The sequence below is a fragment of the Harpia harpyja genome, chromosome 9, assembly GCF_026419915.1.
Source record: "Harpia harpyja isolate bHarHar1 chromosome 9, bHarHar1 primary haplotype, whole genome shotgun sequence".
NCBI lineage: Eukaryota > Metazoa > Chordata > Aves > Accipitriformes > Accipitridae > Harpia > Harpia harpyja.
Window position 1 is genome coordinate 23,855,800 of NC_068948.1, and position 25,211 is coordinate 23,881,010.

At 46.2% G+C, this 25,211-nt stretch overlaps 1 protein-coding gene across 5 annotated transcripts; it reads left to right on the plus strand.

Annotated features, from left to right (window-relative positions):
- Window positions 1–4,509: 4,509 nt before the first annotated feature.
- On the plus strand, window positions 4,510–25,200 carry KATNB1 (katanin regulatory subunit B1). Of its 5 annotated transcripts, none has more exons than XR_008236598.1 (21): window positions 4,565–4,816; window positions 4,975–5,164; window positions 7,822–7,952; window positions 10,074–10,191; window positions 11,992–12,092; window positions 12,632–12,673; window positions 13,363–13,446; window positions 14,450–14,565; window positions 15,639–15,710; window positions 15,976–16,126; window positions 16,560–16,747; window positions 16,871–17,004; window positions 17,836–17,886; window positions 18,061–18,137; window positions 18,804–18,923; window positions 19,895–20,044; window positions 20,377–20,453; window positions 20,866–20,940; window positions 21,680–21,796; window positions 22,386–23,256; window positions 24,668–25,200. XR_008236598.1 is itself a non-coding variant. In XM_052796504.1 (21 exons), the coding sequence occupies exons 4-21, from the start codon at window positions 7,950–7,952 to the stop codon at window positions 22,516–22,518; spliced, it is 1,809 nt and encodes a 602-aa protein (XP_052652464.1). In that variant the 5' UTR covers window positions 4,566–4,816; window positions 4,975–5,164; window positions 7,360–7,486; window positions 7,822–7,949; the 3' UTR covers window positions 22,519–23,377. The 5 variants fall into 5 exon arrangements, 4 of the variants coding, with proteins under 4 accessions (XP_052652462.1, XP_052652463.1, XP_052652461.1 ...); XM_052796504.1 differs by lacking the exon at window positions 24,668–25,200 and adding an exon at window positions 7,360–7,486 and having other exon boundaries at window positions 4,566–4,816; window positions 22,386–23,377; XM_052796502.1 differs by lacking the exons at window positions 4,565–4,816; window positions 24,668–25,200 and adding an exon at window positions 4,510–4,526 and having other exon boundaries at window positions 22,386–23,377.
- The last annotated feature ends 11 nt before the right edge of the window (window positions 25,201–25,211 follow it).

Consider the following 25,211-nt stretch of genomic DNA (forward strand, 5'->3'; position numbering starts at 1 on the left):
CGGTGAAAGCTTCGCAGGGTTGGGGCTCAGAGGGTACCCGTTTGTGTAGAAGCCTAGGCGTCTGCCCGTAAGTCATAAGCGAAAGCTATTGCTGGGTTGGACATTTGTGTATTTGGGACAATTGTCATTTGCATTTGTTTGGTATTTGGTATTTGATACTCGATATTTGATATTTGGCATTTGATATTTGGTTATTAATATTTGGAACTTTGATATTTGATATTTGGTGCATTTGGTATTTGATATATAAGTATAATGGCATTAGCCAAATTATTTAAGAGTAAGAGTATGGGAAATATAACCACTGATGAAAAGATACCGAAAACATCACCATTGGGATGTTTATTGGCACATTGGAGTGAATTACATGATGATTTACGTAAAAGTCAAATGACTGAATATTATAATCATTGGTGGCCTTTGTATGTTTTGGAAGATCAGGAAAAATGGCCAACAAATGGAACTTTAAGTTATAATACTATATTACAGTTAATGTTATTTTGTAGGAGAGAGGGTAAATGGAGTGAAGTGCCATATGTGGATCTGTTCTTTTATTTGAGGCAGAGAATGGATTGGCAAAAAGAATGCAAGTTAATTAGTCGAGACAATTTGGTGATGACATTAACTTCAGAAAATAAGAAAGCTGAGTTGTTGTTCAGCTTGTGGTATTGGAAGGAGGTGCATTAGATGTACAGTACCAAAAGAAGATGAAATGGAACTAGAATTAGAAATAGCCCCACCAAGGGAGGAGCAGGATCTCTCTCCCTCACATTCACGGGAAAGGAGTATTGAGTCAGGGAGAATAATTTATTGGGTAATACTGAAAAACAGATGGTATTAAAAACTGGAAAAGCACAAGCAGAGGCAGCACTTATGAATGAAATGCTCTCTGGAACTTTGGAACAGAGTTTTCCTTCGGGAGATCCCCAGTGGGGAGACCACAGGAGAAGGTTAACTCGATATCAAAAATGGGTATTGTATGGAGTAAAGCATGCAATGCCGAAAGCTTTGAATTGGTCTAAATTATATGAGATAAAGCAAGATAAAAATGAATCTCCCTCTGTGTTTTTGGAAAAATTGAAGGAAACTGCTAGAAAATATACTGATTTGAAATTGGAAACAGAGGCAGAACAACAACAATTGGCTTTGATTTTTATGGGGCAGTCAGCGCCTGATATAAGGCGAAAACTCCAAAAATTGGAGGGAGAGGATTCAAGAAATTTAAATAAAATGTTAGAAACAGCATGGAAAGTCTATAATAATCGAGAGAAGGAAGAAAAGCAAAGAAAAGAAAAAAAAAAGATCAGAGACAGTAGATTAATAGCTGTCTTAACAGGGAATGCAGCAAGAGGAAGAGGACGAGCTCGGGGAAGAGGAGGTTTTAGAAACTTTGGTAACCGGGAACCTAATGCACCTCTAGGAATGAATCAGTGTGCATATTGTAAGGAGGATGGACATTGGAAAAAGGATTGCCCTAAATTGCAAACATGTCAGCAAGAGGCTGCAAAAATGATGACTTTAAATGAATGAAGGGGACTGGAGGGGAACCCAGCTGAACCTCTGGTTACAATTAAGCTGGGAAATGATAAAGTTGAATTTTTAGTTGATATGGGAGCAGTATATTCTGTTTTGAATACTTATAAAGGGAAATTGGGAAATAAAACAGCTAACATAATTGGAGCGACTGGGAAACAGGAAAATAGACCATTCTTTCAACCCCTTGATTTAAAATTTGGAAATAAGGCAATTACACATGAATTTTTGTATGTGCCAGAATGTCTGATACCCTTGTTGGGTCGAGATTTGTTATCCAAATTAAACGCACAGATAGCTTTTGAGGGAGGAGAAATTCTTTTAAAAATACCAGAATCAAAGACAGGAGAAATACTGATGATACAGGAGAAGGTTAAGATTCAGGAGATGCCGCAAGAAGTTGATGATGCTGTGATCCCTACAGTTTGGAACACAGAGATACCTGGAGAATCTAAAATGGCACAGCCTGTAAAGGTAGAACTGAAGGAAAATGTGAAGCCAGTGAGATTAAAGCAGTATCCAGTTAAACCTGAGGCTAGATTGGGAATCAAGAAATTAATTGATAAATTTTTGGAATATGGAATTTGAGAGGAGTGTGAATCTGAATATAATACTCCAATTTTACCAGTGAAAAAGCCATCAGGAGACTATAGATTAGTACAGGATCTGAGGGCGATAAATCAGATAGTGAAAGATATACATCCTGTAGTGGCCAATCCATATACACTTTTAACAGCTCTAGGGGAGAATCACCAGTGGTTTACAGTGCTTGATTTGAAGGATGCTTTCTTTTGTATACCCCTGGAAGAAGGAAGTCGAAAATTATTTGCTTTCGAGTGAGAAAATCCAAAAACAGGACGAAAAACACAATTGACATGGACAAGATTGCCGCAAGGATTCAAGAACAGTCCAACAATTTTTGGGAGCCAATTAGCAAAAGAACTTGAGATGTGGAAACGAGATGGTCCCAAACCTGGACTTTTGCTCCTACAGTATGTAGACGACATATTGATAGCGACAGAAGCGAGACCAGTGTGTATAAAGGTAACAATTGATCTTTTAAACTTTTTGGGGCTAAGCGGGTACAAAGTCTCTAGAACTAAGACCCAGACAGCAAAACAGACTGTGATATATCTGGGTTTTGAAATCTCACAAGGGCAAAGACAGTTGGGAACAGACCGCAAAGAAGCAATTTGCAGTATCCCGGAGCCGAGAAATACCCACGAATTGAGAACCTTTTTGGGAATGACTGGGTGGTGTCGGCTATGGATAATGAACTATGGTCTGTTGGCTAAACCATTATATGAAGCTCTTAAAGGTCCACCATTTGAATGGGGTCCAGATCAGCAGAGAGCTTTCAAGAATCTAAAACAGGCCCTGATGACAGCACCAGCCCTGGGACTTCCGGATCTGACTAAAGACTTCCAGTTATTTGTACATGAGAAACAACACATTGCACTGGGAGTGCTGACTCAGAAGATGGGAAGTTGGAAGCGACCGGTTGGATATTTTTCCAAACAATTGGACTTTGTAAGTAAGGGCTGGCCTGCTTGTTTGAGAGCAGTAGCAGCCACTGTGATGATAATACAGGAGGCTTGAAAATTGACTTTGAGAAGAATGATGGTGGTATATGTGCCACATATGGTGATATCAGTGCCGGAGCAAAAGGGGGGCCATTGGCTCTCCCCAAGCAGAATGATGAAATATCAGGTAATTTTAATGGAACAAGATAATGTGATTTTCAAAACCACTAACTTAACTAATCCTGTAGTTTTTCTGAGTTCTGTACAGGAAGAAGGACAACTGGAACATGATTGCCTGACAACCATTGAATATGTATATTCCAGTCAAGAGGATCTGACGGATGTACCGATGGACAATCCGGACTGGGAATTGTACACAGATGATAGCAGTTTCGTTGAAAATGGAATCCGCTATGCAGGATATGTGGTAACAACTGAAAAATCAGTTATAGAAGCCAACGCTTTGCCGAGCACAACTTCAGCTCAGAAGGCGGAATTAGTGGCTTTGAGAAGGCCTCTAGAATTGAGTGAAGAAAAGAAAGTAAATATCTGGACTGATTCGAAATATGCATTTGGTGTGGTCCATGTCCATGGGATTTTATGGAAAGAAAGAGGATTATTATCCTCTCAGGGGTCCAACATTAAATATAAAGAAGAAGTTTTGCACTTATTACAAGCAGTTCAGAAACCAACTGCAGTAGCAATCATGCACTGTAAAGCACATCAATCAGAGAATGCGAAAGAGATTGTAGGGAACAGATTAGCACATAAATCAGCTAGAGAAGCAGCCAAAGAAGAACCCAGCACGGCTCCCCTGGGAGGAAAAACGACCCGTGGCCCCGGTGGGGCTGACTCGCCGGGGGGTAGCAAGAGTCAGAGGAGCCGGTACCGGCGTTGCCTGGCGAAAAGATACAGATAAGCGGGGGGGGGGCGGGGCGGGAGCCCCGCTCCCGCCAGGGCTGCGTCCGTGACACCCGGCGAGGGCAATCGCCTCCTGGAGACACACCGGCCACAGCCCGGGGCACAACCGCCCCGCCGCCGGCGAGCCCTGAAGTAGCGAGCCTGGGAAGGGCCTCTCGGCCGCCCCCATGGAAGCTCCAGGCTAAACGGCCACTGCAGTCCCCGCACCGGCCGAGAAGCGGCAGCACCCGGCCCCGCTCTCCGACACCGCCCCTCAGGGCGGCCCAGCTCCGCCCCGCCGCGCCGCAAAATGGCGGCCCCGCAGCTGCGGCGCACCGCCCTCCTTATTGGCCGTGCTTGAAAGGCTCCGCCAAGAAGCTGCGTTGCCAATGGCCGGCCCCTCTACGGTCGCTAAGGCAACCGCCCCTCCCTCAGTTCTTATTGGCCGAGCGGCGTGCAGAAACCCGACAACCGCCCTGTTCGGCGCGGCGGGCATCAGCGACGTCGGGGATTGGCGGCGCGCAGCGGCCCTGATTGGCGGCGGCCGGGCGGAGGCGGGGCGTGGCCGAGGTTTGTTGTGAGGGGCCGGTTGTCAGGTGGCGGCGCCGCCGCCGGGGTTGGGAGGGGGGTCGGAGCCGCCGCCGCCGGTAGAGCCGGGGCGGCCGGGCGGGTCCCGCCGAGCGCCGCCACCAACGTTCAAGCGTCCCCCGGCAGCTCCGGGCGCCGCCCGCTGCTCCTCATCACCCGCTGAGGCTGCGGCGGCCTGAGGAGTGCTTTCCCGCCCGCCCCCGCCCCCCCCTCTCCCGGTACCGCCCGCGGGGCTCCCCGCTGGCGCGTCGCTACCGTGATGGTCATCAGCGGTGAGGCCTCGCTCCGCGCTGCCGCCGGGCCGGGCGGCGGGCGGGGCCCCCGCCCCCTGCCGCCTTGCGCGGCCTTCCCCGCTCCTCGGCCCAGGGTGACGGGGCCCTCGCCGTAACCCCGGCCGGCGGTTCGTTTATTTTTTTGTTTTTGCCTCCAGGGCGGCCGGGGAAGCTCGGGTGGATGGCCCGGCGGCGGTAGGACGCGCCGGCGGAGAGGCGGCCCAGGCAGGGCCGGGCGGCGGAGCCTCGCCGGGAGGAGGAAGGCGCTTCTGCCCTGCCCGTCGGAGGGACGCCGCGCGGAGTGAGACATGGCCGTGGCCGTCACCACTAAGACGGCGTGGAAGCTGCGTGAGTGTCGCCGGGCTGCTCTCCCGAGAGAGGGCAGAGGAGTTTCCCCGGCTGGAAGGGGGGGGGGGGGGGGGGGGGAAGGGACGGTTTGTGATAGGAACCAGCTAATCCCTGCCTTGGGTGTGGGTGCCCCGGCCTTCTTTCCACGTTGCTGACTGTATAATTTTTAGCTCCCAGAAATCCTTTTTGACAACATGGCAGCATAGTGGGATAGCATAGGGCCTTGTCATTGCGATTGTCAAAGGGTCATGGCCTGTATTTTTTTTGATTAGTTGCTGTAATGCTATCCTAAATTTCTAGCTAACCCCACGTTACTCTCATTTAGTACAAGAACAAGAAAGGGGGTGATGGAAACCCCCCTTTGGAGCCGAGGCTGCAACAAAGAGTTCCTTCGGTGTCAGGTTAGCCCGTTTGGGGTTGCCCTTCATTGCTGCTCACTTGTTACAGGAGGTGCACTGAGCTCTTTGCTGCAGGAGGGATGAGGTGATCTTTGCAGGGCCTGTAGGTCTCATTCTCTTGAAATTGCTTTGCAAGAGACAGCAAGAATCTGCTGCTTTTACGTCCGTTGTTTTTCCTCAGAAGGAGCAGTAAACAGTTGCCAACTCGATTTCTAGCTGCTTCCCTGGTCACTGATGAGTAATTTCACAGGGGCTGTTGAGGAATGCTCAGAAGCAGTGGGAAGTGATCAGTTATTCAGAAGTGCGAGCTTTAGACCAGTGATTTGGGGTCTAGAAAATGGCTAGCAGAAATACAGTATCCTTGACTGCTAACACAGTAAGGGAGCTGAGATAACTGACTTGGTAATTTCATATCTTTTTGAGCAGAAAGCCAGTTTGCTGTGTTATCTTCCCATCCCTGAAACTCTAGTTATAGGAAAAGTTGGAAGTCGATCAATCTCCAGTCTCTTTAAGTGGGCAGTTGTTCTTGATCTTCATTTTTGCTAGGCTCTGCCCCATCTTAGCATCCTCTTTAGAGCAAGAGGCGTTCCAAATGTTAGAAATGTTCCAGCGATGCTAATTAGGAGCTTAGTATTACTGAGCTGGTGGTTGATATCTGGTGACGAATGCTTCATTAAAAAAAAAAAAAAAGTTTGTGGGTTTAAGGAAATTGGTGCTTCCCTGGGGGAGCGGATGAGGCTATCTGGCTGAGGCTGGCGTCAGGTTATAACCCGCCTTTTATGAACGAGGCTTGAATGCTTCAGCAATGACTTTTAAACTTACAATATATTGTTAAGAACAAAATCAAGAGGAGGGAAAAAAGGGGAGCTGCTGCTGCACTCATTTCACCAGCAATGCTCAGCATCTATCCTTTCAATTTTAACTAATGAGTTGGTCTATTAATACTAATTGTACTGTTTGTTACATTCAAGTGTGTGTATACATACATACTTTACTTTAGCATTGTCATATGGAAGATGGGTCTTTCGACACAATACAAGCATATTTTCAGATTTGCTCTTCTCATGTAATTTGTGGTCCAGTTACCTTTGTAATTTGAAAGGTGTTTCTCCAGCTAAAGTGAAAGTTGCGCAGTTTTGCTTTCAAAAAAGCACTCTGAGAGCTTGAGATCAAAGTACCTCTAATTACTATTGCAGCCGTCTAATATCCTTTTGGATTAGTGTTGCGTGTAAAATGATCAAATTACTCCTCCCACCAAAACAATCTGAAGGAAAGCTGAATTGATTGCTACCTAGCCTTTTTATAAACAAGTTTCGTAACTATTAGGCATGCAAATCCCCTGAACTTTCAAAGAAGAGAACTGTAAGAGGAAGAAATTGGTAAATATGTCTGCCACAAAGCCCGTGCCAAAAATTTGAGTGGATTTAAAAATCTGTTGTGAAAATTAGGTATCTAAGCAAAGATGCTAATTTGGTTTCTCTTTTGCCCCAAACTTATTTCTTTATGATGAGGCTTCCTTGGAGTTCTGTCATTGCGAAGCCCTCTCAGTATCAGAGCTTTGCCTCAGCCCCCAGTTTAACAGTCTTTTAGCATCAATCGCATTTGTTGTTTTGTGCACTTTGTCACAGTTTCACACTTTGCATTGCTAAGTTTCACTGGTGTTACATAGTGGGAATGTAGCAAAGCCTCTGCCAAAGCTCAGAGAAGGGAGCTCCGCCTATCCCTGCTGCTGAGTCTGACTTTTTTTCTGTGTAAGGTAGCAAACTGTACTGCTGCTAATCTGCCAGTTCCTCTCAGGTTGGACAGTCTGCTGCTGTTTTCTAAAACGGGATTAGCCAGCCTTTTGCTAGATGACTCTGGCTGCTGCATGTTATTGCAGCTTCTTGGACAGCTTGGCTTTCTGAGACCCACCTGGGTACCGAAGGTAATGCAGCTTCTGTGAGCGCATTGCCACAGCTGAGCAAATCTTTAAAAGCTACCGAGCTGCTAGTGAGAGAAGATGCTTTTTGTAAGCCACGTGAGCACTGGAGTTGTGAAGCTTGGTTAGCAAATGTCTTAAGTACAGCAGGCAGAGCCAAGAAAGACTGTTTTGAGCAAGATAATAGTGTGACTTCTTATCTGAACAGTGGGCTGCTGCAGCTTGTCCAGTGGAAACTGGAAAGTTTTTCTGGAGGAAGAGTATTTTTTTAGTCCTTTGGGAGGGATGGGATGAAAATTGTTATACTAGTCTGTAATAACAGTTTGCTTTGTTTTGTGCAGAAGAGATCACGGCTCACAGCAGCAATGTGTCCTCACTAGTCCTGGGAAAAAGTTCAGGCCGGCTGCTGGCAACTGGAGGAGATGACTGTCGGGTCAACATATGGTCAGTTAACAAGCCCAACTGCATCATGGTAAGAACAGGCCTGTTTTCAACTTTTGGGGGATGGCAATATTAATTCTGAGGTATGGAGGGTGGGGAATGAGGGGAAAGATTACTGGGTTGTAGCCTGTCAGACTTGTGAATAAAGTTTACCAACACAAAGCTGGGTGACTGGATTCTAGCTAAAGATAGGGACAGAATTTGGTAACTGGTGAGACCACTGGTCCGGAGAGAATCTGGGATGGCTGGCTGCTTCAGCTGGACCAGTGCTTGCTCAGAACATTGTGCCTTCTCTTACCAGGCTACAAATAACTAAATGCAGAGTTTTGTACGAGATCAGCTAGTTTTATAGTGCAAGATGCAGGGGCCAGTTTTATACCTTGGAGTTTGCCCTCACAGTAGGAAACATCCCCAGCAGGATGCGTACCCACCTGTCCCACAGTCACTAACTGTCAGCACAAAGTTTGTCAGAATAGTTTGCTAACTTACCTGTAGGCTGGGGAAGAGTAACGCTGGGTGCAGTGTGTTACAAAGAGTAGGGTTACCCCAGTAGTGACCACTAAAGCGCACCATAAATATATTTACAGATGTCTGTCCTGCATCTTTGCTTTCAGTGGGTGTTGTGGAAAACCGTCTTTAGCAAGTGTCCCTTGTCGCTAGTTTAACTAACACACAGTAATGTTGTGTTACGGAAGGCATTTCGCTAGCCATTGTGAACCTTGTGAGGAAGAAGTCGGGAAAGTAGGACCAAAAAGGCTAAAAGGGGAATGTGTGTACTTTATTTTTCCATTTATTTACTGTATGAAGAGGTCAAAATGGGTGCAAAAGTTGTTGCTCACCTTTGGTAGTGTTGTGCTTCTTGCATAGCATAGTTACGCTCTGTCTTTCCAGGCCATTGGTGGTGGCATGACAGTCGTTTGAAACCAGAGTATTGCCTTCCACAATGAGGAAGGTTGAAGGACTAAATATCTCCGTACCCTTTCAGTGGGAGCAGAGAGCTGTAGCTCTCCTGCGCTTCCTGGGAACCACAGATGTTAGAAGCTGGTGTTTCTGAGAGGCAGAGACTGACTGGAGCTGCTGAGGACTTCTGCAATTCTTGTATACCAAAAGAATCTTGATTTTTGGGATTGTGCTGCATATTTTGTCCTCTGAAATTCATCATTTATATTGTTAGGATTCCAGATGTTTACGTGTTGGGGAAGAGGGAGAAGAGGAACTTTTCAAGTAGCATTGCAACTTAGTTCAAGTTTGAGCTCTGTTTCTCACTAAGCAGTGACAGTTGCAGCTGTAGAGTATGTAGAGGATTTCAGTTGCACGTGAAATCCTAAGAAAGCCCCATCAGAACAGGCAGCTTTCAACTGGTGTTCCCAGCCTCTGAATGCGTTGGGGGGGCACAGAGCTAGCTTAGCTATTTAAAAAGACCTGTTTGAGGATGGAGTAAAGCATGGAATATTGCTTAATCGACAAGCAAAAACTCTGCAGTAGTGGTATTGGTTTTCTAGAGCTAGTTTTAAATATTACGTTTTAATTAAATACTGGCTTTTTCAAAATACTTATGTAATTTGTAAGCTTTTAGGTGCTCAAGGGTGAAAGAAACTGCATACATGTGAATTACTACCTTATGCCTCAAGTTAATACTTCAGTAATAGCACCACGTTATCACTGTGACACCCATTGCTGGCAGCAATGTATGGCTCCTTGCTTATGTGAAGGTTTCAAAGTAGTCCTGCTTTTGCTTTTGCTTTGATTTTGTAACCAGTTCATGACACCTACGTGACCCATTTAGAGCAAACACGGTGCTGTTGTGCTTGCACAGCATAATTTTTATAATGTAAGCATGTGTCAACCTTGTCTGGGCATCCACACCTAATGTTTAACTACCCATGTCTCTGTTGATGCATCCTTTAAAAATTAGTCAGTGTGCCCCAGAAAGTGGGATAACATGGAAGATACGTGCACAGTGCTATATGCAGTGATGGTCTTTTGGGCGCTCTACCGTACTGGTAGCTGATGAGGAAAAAGGACCAGTGGCACAACCAGATGGTCCCAACTCATGGCTACATACTTCCGTTACCAGTGGGGTATGAACAATGCCACTGTGGACAGGGCTGTGTCAGTAGCTGTTAATTGTGACTCATGGCTTTCTTTGCAGAGCTTGACGGGCCATACAACGCCCATTGAGAGCCTACAGATCAATACGAATGAGGAGCTCATCGTTGCAGGGTCCCAGTCAGGGTCCATTCGAGTTTGGGACCTGGAAGCTGCCAAAAGTATGTTTCCATGAGTTTTCACTTCTGTTAATGCAAGCTTTTTGGAGTATCCTTATGCTTAATATCTATGCTGACCCAGAAGGTTCCCAGCTTAAGAAGGAACAGGAGCCTGGCATTGCTTTCATCTTAATTTCCATCCCTCTTGGACGGCTTTTATGCACTTCCTACTGAGACTGTAGAGCTGTGTATGCATGCTTGAGCAGAAATTTGTACATGTATTGTGGAGATTGATTTGAGGAACTAGTTTCTAGGTTTTGACCCAAGTGTGTTGAAATCTATATTCCAGATCAGGTTCCATGCATGTATAGAGTAACTGGGCATATAGAATTTGTATTCAGAGTCTCAGCTGAAAATTGTCAACCTTAATAAAAGGATCTAAAATCAGATTGGAATTTTAAAGTATATTAGGATCTGCACAAGTCCAGGAATCCCCCGCTTGCTGACCTCTTGTTCTCCTTTTTAGGTTCTAACTTTCCTTTCTTTCCTCAAGTGATTTTTCTCCTCTTCTGCTCTTGCATGACCATATAAATAGACAAACACCTAATTTTTAATAAATCATAAAAGCTATGAACTCATCAAGCTCTGACCCTTTAAAGGCCAACTGTTGAGTCATTCTTTATTTATTGCATTTTTCTCAAATCCTAGAATAAGTTTGCAAAGGTATCATGAATCACTTGAGTGCATTCCAGTAGGAATACCATAAAATGACTGAATATTTCTCATAGGTTGCTACTTGTTCATAGAAAGAATGTGTAATGAAAATAGACTTACACTGGCTGAGCTAAGGTGGTGAACAGCAGGTGGCATAAATAATAAAAAGCACTTGTGTCATTCAGACAGTTAGAATCAGTTCAGTTATAAAATAGTTTGGCTCTACCAGTGGAGAGAAACTGATCCGGCTGAATTTAACAGGAAACCTATGCGCCAGTGTCTGTGCAAATGACCACTCCAGGTCTGGCTCAAGAGCTAATTTCTGCCCAGGGAATCATCAGACTGTTCCAGATGACGGATGATAGAGATTGCCCGTGTTGTTATCTGAGTAATTTTTCTTCCTCGAAGTTGAGTTCTGCATTTGTGTCTGCTTTCAGAGATATGGTGTACCAGTTCTACTGGTCCCTTCTGGTTGCCAGAATTACAAGGGGTGTTACTTGGTTGATGACTTGCTGAAACACTGTGATCGTTTCTTTGTCTCATGCTTCCCAAGCGTCCTTTCCTGGTCTTTGGGATGCTTCTTGCAAGGGGCAATTGAAGGAGTCCAGGGCGAATATTGGTACCCAAGAGGTGAAGTCAGGTTTGTGCCTGGATGGGGGTGCAGAGTCCCAGGAAAGGGTCTGTCTAATAGCTGCAAGGTGAACCATGCAGGCAATCAAATGTGCCTTTCACTTCCTTGCTAAAACTGTTCCTCCTTCCTCTCCATTTTGTTCTCTTTGTAACAAGTGGAAAGATACACTGCCTGACAGCTGCCTCAAAGTGTGGCTTTTTAGTTTTATTTTCAGAATGGAGACCTCTGGAGTTTTAATCATAGTTTTCACACCTAAGGACAGGACTTTCCTTAGGATCATTGAACATGGGCCCTCTATTGCTGTTTCTTTGCATTGCAAGGGTAAAGTCAGAAACATTTCCATAAAATAATGTATACAGATGAATAAACAATATGTAACGTGTCTAATGTGCGTTGTATTAGCATGTGCTTTATGGTGTGGATAGTATGATTAAACTTCTGCATGGTGTCTGGGGAAAACAGACTACTAAATATCTGCTCCCTATTCTTTCTCCCTCCTCTGCTTCTCCTTTTCCCAGTTCTTCGTACCTTACTTGGTCACAAAGCGAATATCTGCAGCCTTGATTTCCATCCTTTTGGAAGCTTTGTGGCATCTGGCTCTTTGGACACAAACATTAAGGTAAAACCCAGCTTCCCCTAGAGATTGCCCTCTTTACTTGCAGCATCTTTGTTTTGAAGAGTGCCAGAACATGTTTTGTGCCAAGCTGTTGGTAGATGCTGTACATCATCATTTCCATGTGTGTGGGCAGGTGTATTTGCAAGTGCTTGTGAAATTCGTGCATGTATTTTCACAGTGGTGGCTCATGAGTGTGACTCCTCTGTTGTGGAATGTGTCTCTGAGTAAGGTGCCAGCTGAGACCTGGTGTCGGCAAGTGCAGAGGTCCTGATTGCTGTGGATTGCATCTGCTTCATCAGGCTGGTATTTGACTGTAGGAACTGAGCTTCTGTAGTAAGAAATACTTACAGAAGTGATTCTTACTTGGGGAATTAGGTTAGGAAATACCCCTGAAGGAAACAGAGGTTCAACAGCCCCTTCAGTGTTTTCATTCTGCAGTGTCGATCAGCTTGGTGACAGGGAGAGCTCTTGTTCTGACGGGACTCTTGAGCTCCCCACATATTGCTCTAAGCATATCTTTTGTTTGCTTTTCTTCCCTGTAGCTCTGGGATGTAAGAAGAAAAGGCTGTGTCTTCAGGTACAAGGTAAAATGCTTCATTGGCTTTCAGGTGAAGAGGGGAGAAAGATTCCTGTCAAGGACTTGTGAGAAAACCTTAAAGTGATTATGTACAATTAACTTCTTAGTTTTCCAGTATGAAAATATGATTTGCATGATTTGTGAAGTGGCCTGGCAAACCTCTGCAGGCCTCTGTGAAATGTATGGGAATATGAAATGGATATCATAGGAGTTAATGTACTACAGTCTGGTTGGCTTCAGTGGGGGATGGGGAGCATCCATGAGTGTTTCTTTATACTGTGGCTGATATTGCCATGCAAGTCCCCTCTGCACCGAGATGGTTCTATTCTTGGGGCCTTTTTCTACCCAAAGAACTTGCTGTATATTAATTTAATTTAGAAACCAACTTAAAGGCACAGCACTTCTATCTGACCACCCATAAATCTGTGTAATTTAAAATTGATTCTTATTAAACCAGATCCGTATTTACCATACTTAAACTGATGCCAGAAATCTCTAGATGAGAGAGATTACATGCATTTAGTGTGGATGACTGTAGCCCTTCAGTGTAGTGTTTAGCATTCTGCAAGCTGTGGACTTTGTGAAACAGTTACTTGGTTTTATTTTATTGTATAGGATTGAAAGATAAAAGCCAGAATTCCCTCTAAAGGAAGGAAAAAAAAAAAATAATAATAATATTGTTTTTTCTCATTTCAGGGTCACACAGAAGCAGTTCGATGTCTCCGCTTTAGTCCTGATGGGAAATGGTTGGCCTCTGCTGCTGATGATCACACTGTAAAGGTAATTTATTGTGACACTCTCCTTATGTGCATGTGGCACATAGGAATGCTGGGATCGTCTTTTTACCAGGCATTACCAGCACTCAGTCGTAAACACCTTTATTTCATTAGGCAGCGGGCTGAGCCCTGTGGCTTTGCAGGTACCAGTCTGTTTGAGGATCATGTCCAGTGGCCTACAACATCCAGAAAAGAGCTGCACATGTTGAAATACACTTATCCAACAGACACGTTGGCTCTATGCACATGAAGGTTCAAGTTTTGATAGTGGTAGAGTTGTGATACCTGAACATTGGCCTCGGTTGTCTCTGTAAATGTTACAGAATGTGTTGTCCACAGCACGTTGCTTCACTGTACCAATTTCTGGCTCTGCTCAGTTAACTCAGTAGGAGTGTGTTATCATACACACTGCAAATGATTATCATTCTGAAAATTGCTGTCAGGACTGAGCAGAGCAAGAGAAGGAATTATCGACTGAAGCAGTGACTTCAGTTGTTTCAGATGTGGTATGGAGGAATGTGGGCAAAGGACTGATTTTTGTTTTGAGTTTCATACGAAATAAACTGATCAGTCATTTCACTCTGTTTTTTTCAGTGGAGACTAGAGCACAGGAAGAATGAATTGCGAAGGGATTCAGAGCTTTTGGATTTTTGTTTGTTCACTTTTGAGATTTAATCTGTGGGGACAGGTGGAACTGCTGTATTTTATCCCAGTCTCTAAATATATACCAGAAGCTTCTAGGGGATAAACTAGGAATTAAAACTAAATGAAAAATTTAAAAGAGCATGCCTGGAAAAAAAAAAAAGGAAGAAAAAAAGAAAAAAATGCAGCCTTAAGTGACTGGGACGGTACTCCTTCCCTGATCATTGCTTTCTTTGACAAACTTGAGTCTGTTCTTGGAGAGGAAGAAGTGTTAGAAGGTTGCCAGTACAAGGAAATCCGAAGTGTATTGGAATTCTCTAACATTAAGTCTTTTCAAGAGTCTCTCTGTTCTTTCCTTCTTCCAGCTCTGGGATCTGGCTGCTGGGAAGATAATGTATGAGTTTACAGGACATACCGGCCCAGTAAACGTTGTTGAATTCCACCCTAATGAATACCTTTTGGCTTCTGGCAGCTCTGACAGGTATGTAAGAGGAGGGAGAAAGAAGGGAATAGCATATGTCAGTTCTTTTTCCTGATGCTCTCCCTTTTACAAACATAGCAAATGGGAATGTTACACAACTCACAACTGCCATTGCAAGAGCCTGACATCTAGCCAGCAGCACGTCAAATCTGTGATGCGCAGAACGTGGAGATCTTGCCTTCTCATCCAAAATTGATGGCACCTTCTGCCATACTAGAAAACAATGCAATAGCCTCAAACATCTCACTAATCCAGCTGACATCCTATCTGAACAGCAAGCAGCCCTGCTCAGCTAGCGGGGTGTCCTCTTAGCTCTGGTCAGCTCTAAATACCTATCCATATCCAGAGCTTCTAAGTATCTGTGGCTGGATTTATGGATCTTAGCTAGACTAGCCTTCTGTGTAGGTTCACCATATGTGCGCAACAGCAAAAGTCATTCTAGCTATTAGTTTATTATTTCAATACTGGGTCCTACAGCAGATTTCTAGAGGGATGAGTGGTCCCCCCCATACTTGGCACTGGTGAGGCCACACCTCGAATACTGTGTTTGGTTTTGGGCCCCTCGCTACAAGAAAGACATTGAGGTGCTGGAACGTGTCCAAAGAAGAGCAACGAAGCTGGTGAAGGGTCTGGAGAACAAGTCCTATGAGGAGCAGCTGAGGGAACTGGGGTTGTTTAGCCTGGAGAAAAGGAGGCTGAGGGGAGACCTCATCACTCTCTACAACTACCTGAAAGGAGGTTGTAGTGAGGTGGGGGTCGGTCTCTTCTCCCAAGTAACAAGCGATAGGGCGAGAGGAAAGGGCCTCAGGTTGCACCAAGGGAGGTTTAGATTGGATATTAGGAAAAATTTCTTCACCAAAAGGGTTGTCAAGCACTGGAACAGGCTGCCCAGGGAAGTGGTGGCGTCGCCATCCCTGGAGGTATTTAAAAGACCTGTAGATGTGGCGCTTAGGGACACGGTTTAGTGGTGGACTTGGCAGTGTTAAATTTACAGTTGGACTTGATTATCTTAAAGATCTTTTCCAACCTAAATGATTCTTGATTCTCTGATTTTTGTTCTGTTTTGTGTACAGGACTCTTCGGTTCTGGGACTTGGAGAAGTTTCAAGTTGTGAGCTGTATTGAAGAAGAGGCTACTCCTGTCAGGTATATTAAATTCCTACTGCAGTGTACTAGGCAGAGACTAAAGTGGGGGTGAAGGGAGGATTTCCTGAAAGAGACTTTACTGGGGAGAAGTTTGGGCTGCTGGAGACATTGCACAGGCCCACCAGGTGAACAGCAGATCAGTAGGTTCATTGTTAGGGATGGGGCTGGAGGTGTTCAGTGAAGTCAGAGATACAGCCCTGGGGTCCTTGTGGGACTGAGCAAGGTTGGAAAGCTGGGCCTAATTCTCTACCTGCCTTCCTCCCAGGTGTGTGCTCTTCAACCCAGATGGCTGCTGCTTGTATAGTGGCTTCCAGGATTCGCTGCGTGTGTACGGCTGGGAGCCAGAGCGCTGTTTTGATGTGGTCTTGGTGAACTGGGGAAAAGTCGCTGACTTATCTATCTGCAACAACCAGCTGGTAAGCCACTGCTCCTTGGGACTGGGGGAGGTGGCTGCAAAACACGAGATAAAATCCTCCTGCCTCCTTGCAGGCCTTCTGACCTTTAAGCTCGTGTCAGACTATACGTGGCCAGGGCTTGCAATGTGCCCAGCGCTTAGACAGAGCTTGTGTGCTTTTGCTTTCAGCAGCCTTGTCCTCCACTTCATCTCTCTTTGCCTTCTGGAGGAAAGAACTGGGACTTGGTTTGATCAGTATTTAGAAACTATGCTCGGCAAAAGTTTTATCATAGCCTTTCATAAAACATTGGCAGCTTCGAATTGAAAAAGCCAAAGCACTCAACTGAGAAATCCTCAAGCATGGTTGCTCAGGGTCACTCCGTCATGCCTATTCTCAAAAAGGCAGGCGTGCACCCTGATCCCTGGTGAATTACCTTGACCTTTTGCCTCTGCAGATAGGAGTTTCCTTTGCGCAAAGCACAGTCTCTTCCTTCGTTGTGGATCTCAGCCGAGTGACAAAGTCGGATTCTATTCCTCATGGGCTGATCAGGGATGATGAGCCTTTTGTGCCACCTACCCCCACAGGGTCCTCCCTTCGCCGCATCTATGACAGGCCCTCAACTAGCTGCAGCAAGGCACAAAGGTAAGGGGATCTGCTGGCTTGTTGAATTTCAAGATTTTAAGGAAATGTACAAGGAGCTTAGTGCTCTCGCTCTCTCTGAAAGAGTCCATATGGCTTGCCCTGACAGCATCTCTTTTTCCACAGCAGAGTGAAGCACAACTCGGAGAGTGAGAGGCGCAGTCCCAGCAGTGAAGATGACCGGGATGAGAAGGAATCAAAGGCTGAGATCCAGAACCCGGAGGATTACAAAGAGATCTTTCAGCCCAAGAATGCTATCTGTCAGTACCAGGGTTTATTGTGCTTTTGAGTGGTGTTTGGATTAGAGCTGTAGGTGCTAAGCTGGTTTGGTAGAAGTGAGCTTTGGCTTACTGTAATAGAGGCTTCACCTGTGACTGGGAGAGTTTAGAAAACTTTAATATTCTGTGCTTGGACACTGAACTACAGATCATGTTGGTGAACTGCTGAAAGGTGGCACCTTTACTAGGTTGCAGTGATGTCTGGTCGAAGCCTGGCTCAGAATACAGAGCTCCATTGTAAGCACGCTGCCTTCCTGTCCTAATTCGGAAGGACTACTGTGTGACAGGATCTTTATGAGCTTAGAATTTTGATATGTATAAAATCAGCAGCCTCCATTAAAGAAGGAAAGGCAAAATGCTTTGTTAAAGCAGAGATTGTTGTTTAGGAGGCACAGTGCCAATGCCTGTATCTCATCTTTATGTAAATGAGAAAAATGAGATACTCTTTCTAAGGAATTAATAGTCATTATTTTGATTTACTTACGTAAATCAATTTAGTGGGAGGTGATTTTTTTCTAAAATAATTTGTTGTGACAGTGCCTTTTCTTGTGCTTCACACCTCTACAGCAGCAATGAACTACATGGGTCAGTTTTGTCCCTCCCATCCATGAAGGCTGAAAGCCTTTGACTAAACTCAACAATAGCATCAAGGTCTAAAGGAGATAACTCTGGTTGCTGTATCACTGATTACCCTAATCTGTGGAGTTGTTGGAGATCTCCCAGCTCCAAGGTTGACTTATTGCTAATCTGTAGCCTTGGATGCTCCCTCGTTTGTGTTTGGTTTTGTTTTTTTTTTTTCCTCTCTTTCTGTAGGTCGAACTCCTCCTCGAAACAATGAGCCCTTTCCAGCCCCTCCTGAGGATGGTGAGTATGAAAATGGCCCCTTGGTGGTAATGAGGTTAATGGCCCTCAAAAGAGGGAGAGTTGCATGTCTGCAGAAATGACTACTTGTAGTCTAGCTATATAGAACCTTTGCTCTCAACTTCCCTTGAAAGAAATAGTCAGTTTCTGCTTTCCCACTTCTTTCCATCTTGGTAGATCCTGTAACTGCAAAGGAAGCAGTGAAGCCCAGCCAAGCTGCAGATGTCCAGACCCCATTGCTGAAGCAAGAACTTGTACGTACTGTATGATCTGTTAATAGCTGTTCACGCTCCCGCTGTGAAAGATATGTGAGTGCTGGAGACGCTATAATTTCTGATCAAGCTGATTCCTTTACTGAAGAGCAGTAGAAGTGCAGCTCCAGTCTTTGTCCTGCCATGTGTCTTGCCTGAGCAGTAGAATTGAAGATCAGTCCTCCAACAGGCGATGGCTCCATTGCTTTTGTTTGCTTCTCACACTTGCAGTGGTGTTTCTCCTTGCATCTCAAAATTGGGGCACTCTGAAGAGAACCAAGTGCCAGATTTCTGCAAGCGCTTGAACTGAGGCTATTTTGTTGCCAAAATTGCAAGCAGCTGATGGGCCACGATACATTATACTGGCTTCTTTAGAATTCTGTCTTAGCCTTCAGGCTGGCCACAGCACATTGCCCTAATTTTAGATGCTGGTAACAATGACAGCACTTGGCACTTCTGCTGGGGCATCTCCATGTTCTCTGCAAACCTCAATTACATCTTGGCGTGTACCTGAGAGATACTTTATTGGGTCTTAAACTACGCTAGCAAACTGGAGACTGCTTCTGCATTAGGACCCTGCTGTGAGAGGAAGGTGGGTCGGGAAAAGAAGAACATCAGACTAGGGCCAGCCTGTTGCTGCTAGAGCTTTTATCCCAATTTCTCCTGCAGCCTGATCCGGTTCAGAGGCCACTGATTGCCTCCTCAACTCCTTTGACCAGAACAGAGCCGTCGGTGATTCCTGCAGCCAGGAATGAGCCCATTGGCCTGAAGGCCTCTGACTTTCTACCAGTAAGTATCTCTGAACAAAAGTTTCCAGCCAGTGTCTGTATTAGGCGGCATCAGAAAGGGGGTCCTGTGAGGTGCAGAAGTGTCTTAGGTGCTTTCTGCAGCCTGCAGTCCTCCCTATTGAATAAGAACATGTTACCTCCTGCTTTCCTTCTGCTCACTTGGTGCTTCCCCTGCCAGCTTACTCTCCTGCCTCCCAACTGCTTTGACTTGCAGTTCCTGTGGAATTATCACCTCAGGATTGCTGGACCCAGCCCCATTGTGAATGACAGCAGGCTGATGTGAACACAGCAACCTTGATCCATGCTCACGAAGAATGTGTTATCAAAGCAGAGCGCGAGGGATGAGACAGAGACACCGAACAATTCCATATGCTAGACAGTGATTCATTTAGAAAATTGGTGTCTGCCATTACACATACATAATTATTTCACAGGAATCTTTGCCTCTTGCATCTTGGAGGCCTCTGGCTTCTCTTGGGAGGGTATTCCCTGTCCCAAAAAGGGAGAAGGACCAGAGCATCCTGATGATCCCAAGCCCTGAATGTGAGCAAAGGAAGTAGTGGTTCCAGCACGGCTTGGGCAAATTGACAGCCTAATAATTGTGTAAGATTTATGCTTTGTAATAAAATTTGCCGATTTCAGATGAATGTTTCACATTAAAAAAAAGGGTTTACATGAAATCATTTCTTAATCAAAATATATTGGTTTTGAAAACTTACTTTTAATTTACATTTTTTTAATTTTGAGAGTTTTTCCAAAGCTCAAAACATGTTTGTGATTGACGTAGTAAGTAAAATCAGAACAAATTGAGCATTTCCATTTCAAAATGCTTTTAAAACAATCTGCAAGGAAGTTGGTATTTACTGGCACTCTGTATGCCAAAATCAGCTCTCACCTAGGCCAGAGAAAGCTCCTACCCTTCTGTGCCATCCTGCTCTATTATTGCTGCTCTGTTGGTGTCTGTACTTTCAGGCTGTGAAAAACCAAAGCCAGGCTGAGCTCGTGGATGAGGAAGCCATGTCCCAGATCAGGAAAGGCCATGAGACCATGTGTGTAGTGCTCACCAGCCGCCACAAGAATCTGGACACCGTGCGGGCTGTATGGAGCACTGGTGACATCAAGGCAAGGATATGGAGAATACTTGAGGCTCATGAGGGGAGCAGCTGAGCAGCTCTTTTGGCTTGTCTGGGGCTGATTCTGCCTCTCACACAAAATGCAGGGTGTCACAGCTTTTATCCCCAGGGGTGCACCTCAGAGTGCTGCTGTGTCCCACCTGCAGTTGAATGGTCACAAAGAAACACGGAGAAAACTTTCTCATGTGAGAGTTATCTTCTCTTCCCTAGCCAACTCAATGTTTCCTCTACCTTGTTTTTGAAAAGTGGCACTTGATATTGCATTAGCCTAGCCAGTTTGAGCTTTGTCATAGATGACTACTTCTTCCCCTTCTCTATCAGAACTCTGTGGACTCTGCAGTGGCGATCAACGATCTGTCTGTTGTTGTGGACCTCTTGAATATTGTCAACCAAAAAGCGTGAGTCCTGGGTGGGGGCAGCCCCTGGGATACCCGAGAACCATCTGGCTGGGTATTGGGAGCGCTGCATTGTAGCTGCCTCGTGGCCATGGCAGCGTGAAATGCACGTGCTCATAGTCAGATCTTCAAGTCTGCAGTGCCAGTAACTGCTGGAGTTGTATGGGGCCTTTCTGTAGGCAAATGATTTCTTGCAAGGAATATCGAAGTCTTGGGGCTTCATAAAGTGATTGTGCTGAGAATCAATAAAATATGTCAGAACCTGCCACTTTCTATCACAAGGGGGAGTCAGTGAACTTGCTCAGTAAACCTGAGTGTTGCTGCCTGGGCTTTTTTGCCAGAAAGCATTATTTGTGTCAACTCAGCCTTGTAAAGTCTCAGTCTCTGGTCTCAGAACACGTCCTTTTCTTTTCAGGTCTCTCTGGAAGCTGGATTTGTGTACTATTATCCTGCCGCAGATAGAAAAACTACTCCAAAGTAAATATGAAAGGTGAGGCCCCAAGAACATGTATATGCTTGAGGGACAAGGTGTGGATATTCATAGGAGAGCTCCACTGGGTATTTTGTAGCTGAAAGAAAATCCTGAAAAATCATAGCAGATACAGTATAATGCCGATACGATGCCTGGAAAAGAGCAATGGAGCTGCCAAGTGTGTGTGGGAAAAGATATGGAAAGTATGCACGGGCAAGAAGAGCAGGATGTTGAGATTTGGCGTAGGTGTGTTGGACTGAAAGCAGCTCTGGCAGCCAGGAGGGGTCAAATCGATGTGAAACAAGTGGGCTCTGCGTGCTGATGGGCATGAAACGGTCAGCTTGGGACAAGCGGAATGAAGTCCTGCAACAGCCTTGGGGTCACTTGGAAGACTGCTTTGAACCTCATCATTAGTGGCAAAAAAATGCAGCCTCTCTCTTAAGATGGAGTTTCTGCCTTCCTACTGGGAGAGAGGCTTCTGCCAAGTCCCCTCGGCAGGACATCTCTGCTCTTGAGCAGAAAGGTCCCACTCTGCAGGGTATGTGCCAGGACCTTTCAAAAGGGCTCACTTTGTCAGTCTTGACGTGAACCAAGATAGTGTTGGTACTTGGCTGTTGCTCTCCTTACCAGGTTCCACGTGGTGGAGTGGGGGTCGTCTGAGTAGATTATCCCCAGTGACTGGATGTGAGTGAGGGCTATGTGCTGGGGGGACAGGAATGAAATTCAAGTGGGACCCAATTCTCTGTTTGTTTTTCAGTTACGTGCAGACTGGCTGCACCTCCCTGAAACTCATTCTCCAGAGATTCCTGCCACTGATCACAGACATCCTCGCTGCACCACCTTCTGTCGGAGTGGACATCACCAGAGAGGAAAGGTGAGGCACTTACCTCCACTTGCTCCCTTTTTGAACCAGCCTTTCTCTTGGGTGAGCTTTGCTCCTTGTGATACTAGACTGGGCATGCCTTCCCTTTTGTCTGCAAACACCAAACCCTCCTGCTCTGAGAAAAAGACCAAGGGCTGCTTTTCCCTCTGTCACTGTGTATTGAGTCATACCTCAACAAAGTGTGATTATGTCAGGAGTAAAACCACCTTGTGGCTTCACCCTCTACCTCACAAGACACATGAGTTGTCAGCCAGGCCCTGGATTTCCAGTTTATTCACAGGATAGCTCTGCTCTGAGAATTGGCCCTCCAAAACCAGCACCTCCTCCCTCCTTGGACTTTACTGCCAAAGGGGAGGAGTGAAAGAGCCCTTATGTGGATGCCATTCTCCTGTGTCATCAGGATGTGGGCTGAATACATGGTGTTTCTGCAGAGCCATGCTCACGTTTCAGCCTCTTCCAGGCCACTTGCAGGGCTTGTGTTTTCTCTCCTGCTTGAGTTGCATCTTTGGCACTACAGGAAACAACCACATCTGTTCAGCAGCTGAGGATTCACGCTGTGTCTGCTGTCTGTTTTTTGCAGGCTCCATAAATGCAAGCTGTGCTACAAGCAGCTGAAAAACATCAGCAACATCGTCAAGAACAAGTCTGGGCTCAGTGGCCGCCATGGTAGTGCCTTCCGGGAACTGCATCTCCTCATGGCTGTCCTGGAGTGACAGCCATCGCCTCCTCACGTGCAAACACAGGTGGCCAAGCTCCCTTCTGCTCTTGGCCCAGCTGGATTTCACCTCTCTCTGTGCCCATCTCCCCCCCCACCCCAGCACGGTAGGGAAGTGGAATCTCACTGGCTGGTCACCTGCCCAGCCCTGGTGCCTTACGGGCTGGATGGAGGACCTGAGTGGAGAGACATCTGTGCTGTGTGAGGGGACCTGGCTGTTGGTGGGCCCTGCAAAGCCCCTGTAGGGAAGCAGCTTCATTTCAGCTCTTCATCTGAGCTCTCAGCTGCTCTGTCTCTGTGTGCTGGCCTTTCCCTGATGGGAGGGCTCAGACTGCTGTCACCCCTCCTTCACCCATGTGTGCTGTCAGTTCTTGTCGCTTGGCTCTGTGGGCTGGGGCTGGCTGGCCCTGCTCTCTTTGAGTGGCACGCTGAGGACTGCAGCATCCACCCCACAAAAGCCTGCTGGGGGGTGGAGTGCCCTTTCCCTACAGAAGGGACTTCAACTGCCATGTGGGACTGGCCCCTTTAGCTTGCTTCATCAAACATGAGCCAGGACACTGTGCCACTGTGCCTGGTGCGTAGTCCCAAGGACCTGTATCGAGAGGAGGCTGTCTCTTGGCTTCTCAGAAATCCCTGCTGGCACCCTGGGCTGCAGAAGATGATTATCTTCAGACTGTTGCTGGGAACTGAGGTCTACCTGGATCTGTTAAAATATGTGACTTAAACAGGACTTAACGTATGTGTTTGCCTTTGGGGGTAGGGATTTGGGATGGTGGAGGGACATGGACTAATGTCTTTCTATATCCACTGGACTGCTCTTAAAGGGTTTTTTTTTTTCCAATAAATGTCTGTCAGAACCTTTCTGTCCCTCTTTCTTCTTTCCTGTTGGGAAAGAGGTTCCTGTTGGTGCTTCCCCTGCTCCTCCCAGCCTGTCTCCCATTTTATACACTGGAGCCTGTTCTCCAGGAAACTGTAACTTATAATAAATTTTATTAAAAGATTTGTAACTTTTTTAAAAAAGTTGTGTTAAATGCCTGAATCTCTTGAAGTACTGTTTGTTCACCTTGGCACAGCTCCTGGCTGGGAGCATCCAGGGAAAGCAGGGCTCTGGTCCCTGCGTGTCCTGTGGGGAAGCTGGCCATTCTCACCCTGCTGGGAGGCTGCAGTGAGTAAGTGGATGTGGTGAGCGAGGCGGAGAGACAGCAGTAGCCAGGTGGCTTGCTGAAACCCTGGGGGAGGTTTCACTCTGCTGGGTAGTTCCCAGCCCAAAGAGCAACATCAGAGAGCAATGTCATCGTTTGCGGCTTGTACTTCTCCCTGGCCTGATGCAGATCTTGGTGTGATGGCAGTGCCTTGCCTATGTGGTTTTCTTTCTGTGAGCTGAGCTAGGCACTGGTGTTTGGGGATGTGGGAGTGTATAGTGGGGCCAGCAGGAAAGCTAAAGCCAACCCCTACCTTGCTGATACTTCATCCAAACACAGTCAAGTTTTAGGACCAAAGGTGAGTATCCTGCTCTGCTCCATGGTTCTGGAGGAGGTGGATCTCATGGTGGCTCACACAGCAAGAGGCCATTGCAGGACAGCAGGACCGGGGCTGAAGATGCTGCCTGCTGCAAGCACCCCAAAACTCACTATGTGTGTCCTGCCTGCACTGCAGCTGCTTGCTGCCTCACCCTGGGGGCTCTCTGGTGATAATCCCATGCCTGGAGTCAACCAAGGTGTGAAAAAGCTCCTCCAGCCCACAGAGCTGGGAGAAGCATGAGATGAAGCAAGATGGTGCAGTGCTGGGGTTTACTTAGGGTTTAACAACTCAATCTCCTGCTAATTAAGGGAGCTCCATAGCTGCAAACTGGAGCGGGGGGGGGGCGCTGTATGGGCAGGCTTGTGGGAGGGAGTTAATGGGCTTTTCCAGCTGTGGAGAGATGCTGTGCAAGCAGCAATGGGGAGGGAGCACCCACTCCGAGCAGGGCTCAAACCTGCTGCAGGGAAATAAGAGCAGTGCAGGAGGACTGGCTTTAACAGTTTATTTAAAATAAGTTTTGTTACAAAACAGGATTTTTTTTTAATTATTAAAATACATAGAAACATCTAATCTTACAAAAGGCTAAATTTATTTTTCCCTTTTTTTTTTTTTTTTTTATTAAATAGAGTACACTGTGGAAGAGTGAGAGGAGAGGGCTGCGGTGGGAAGGAGCCATCAGTGCATCATCCAGTCGGTTATTTGCGGCAGGAGGAAGCCTACCCATGGGTGGGTGCTCAGCGGTGCAAGGCGCAGTGGCATCTCCTCCGACCCCACCTGCAAGCCACTGTCCCAACACATAATCCAACAGGGTTTTGGGCTGGAGGTTTGTGGGGGTTTTTTTGTTCGTTTTCAACTTGTTTTCCATTCCAAGACCATGTAAACAGGTAAATATTTCAAACACTTTCATCTTGACCACACTGTGATCTCTCTTGACAAGACAACTGGTAAATAACTTCACAATAGCTTCATTTGAGATTGCTAAATCCACCCTGGTGCTATGTAACACAGGCAGCCCTGCGACCGTTCTCCCTCTGTGCCAGGGCAGCCAGTGCGGGGCCCTGGCAGCACTGGCACCACGATGAATGGCAGCTCAGCTCATGCACAGCACTGGTGTGCCTTCATGCAACAACAGGGTTTGAGAAACCTACAGGGAAAGGAGCTGCTGGGATT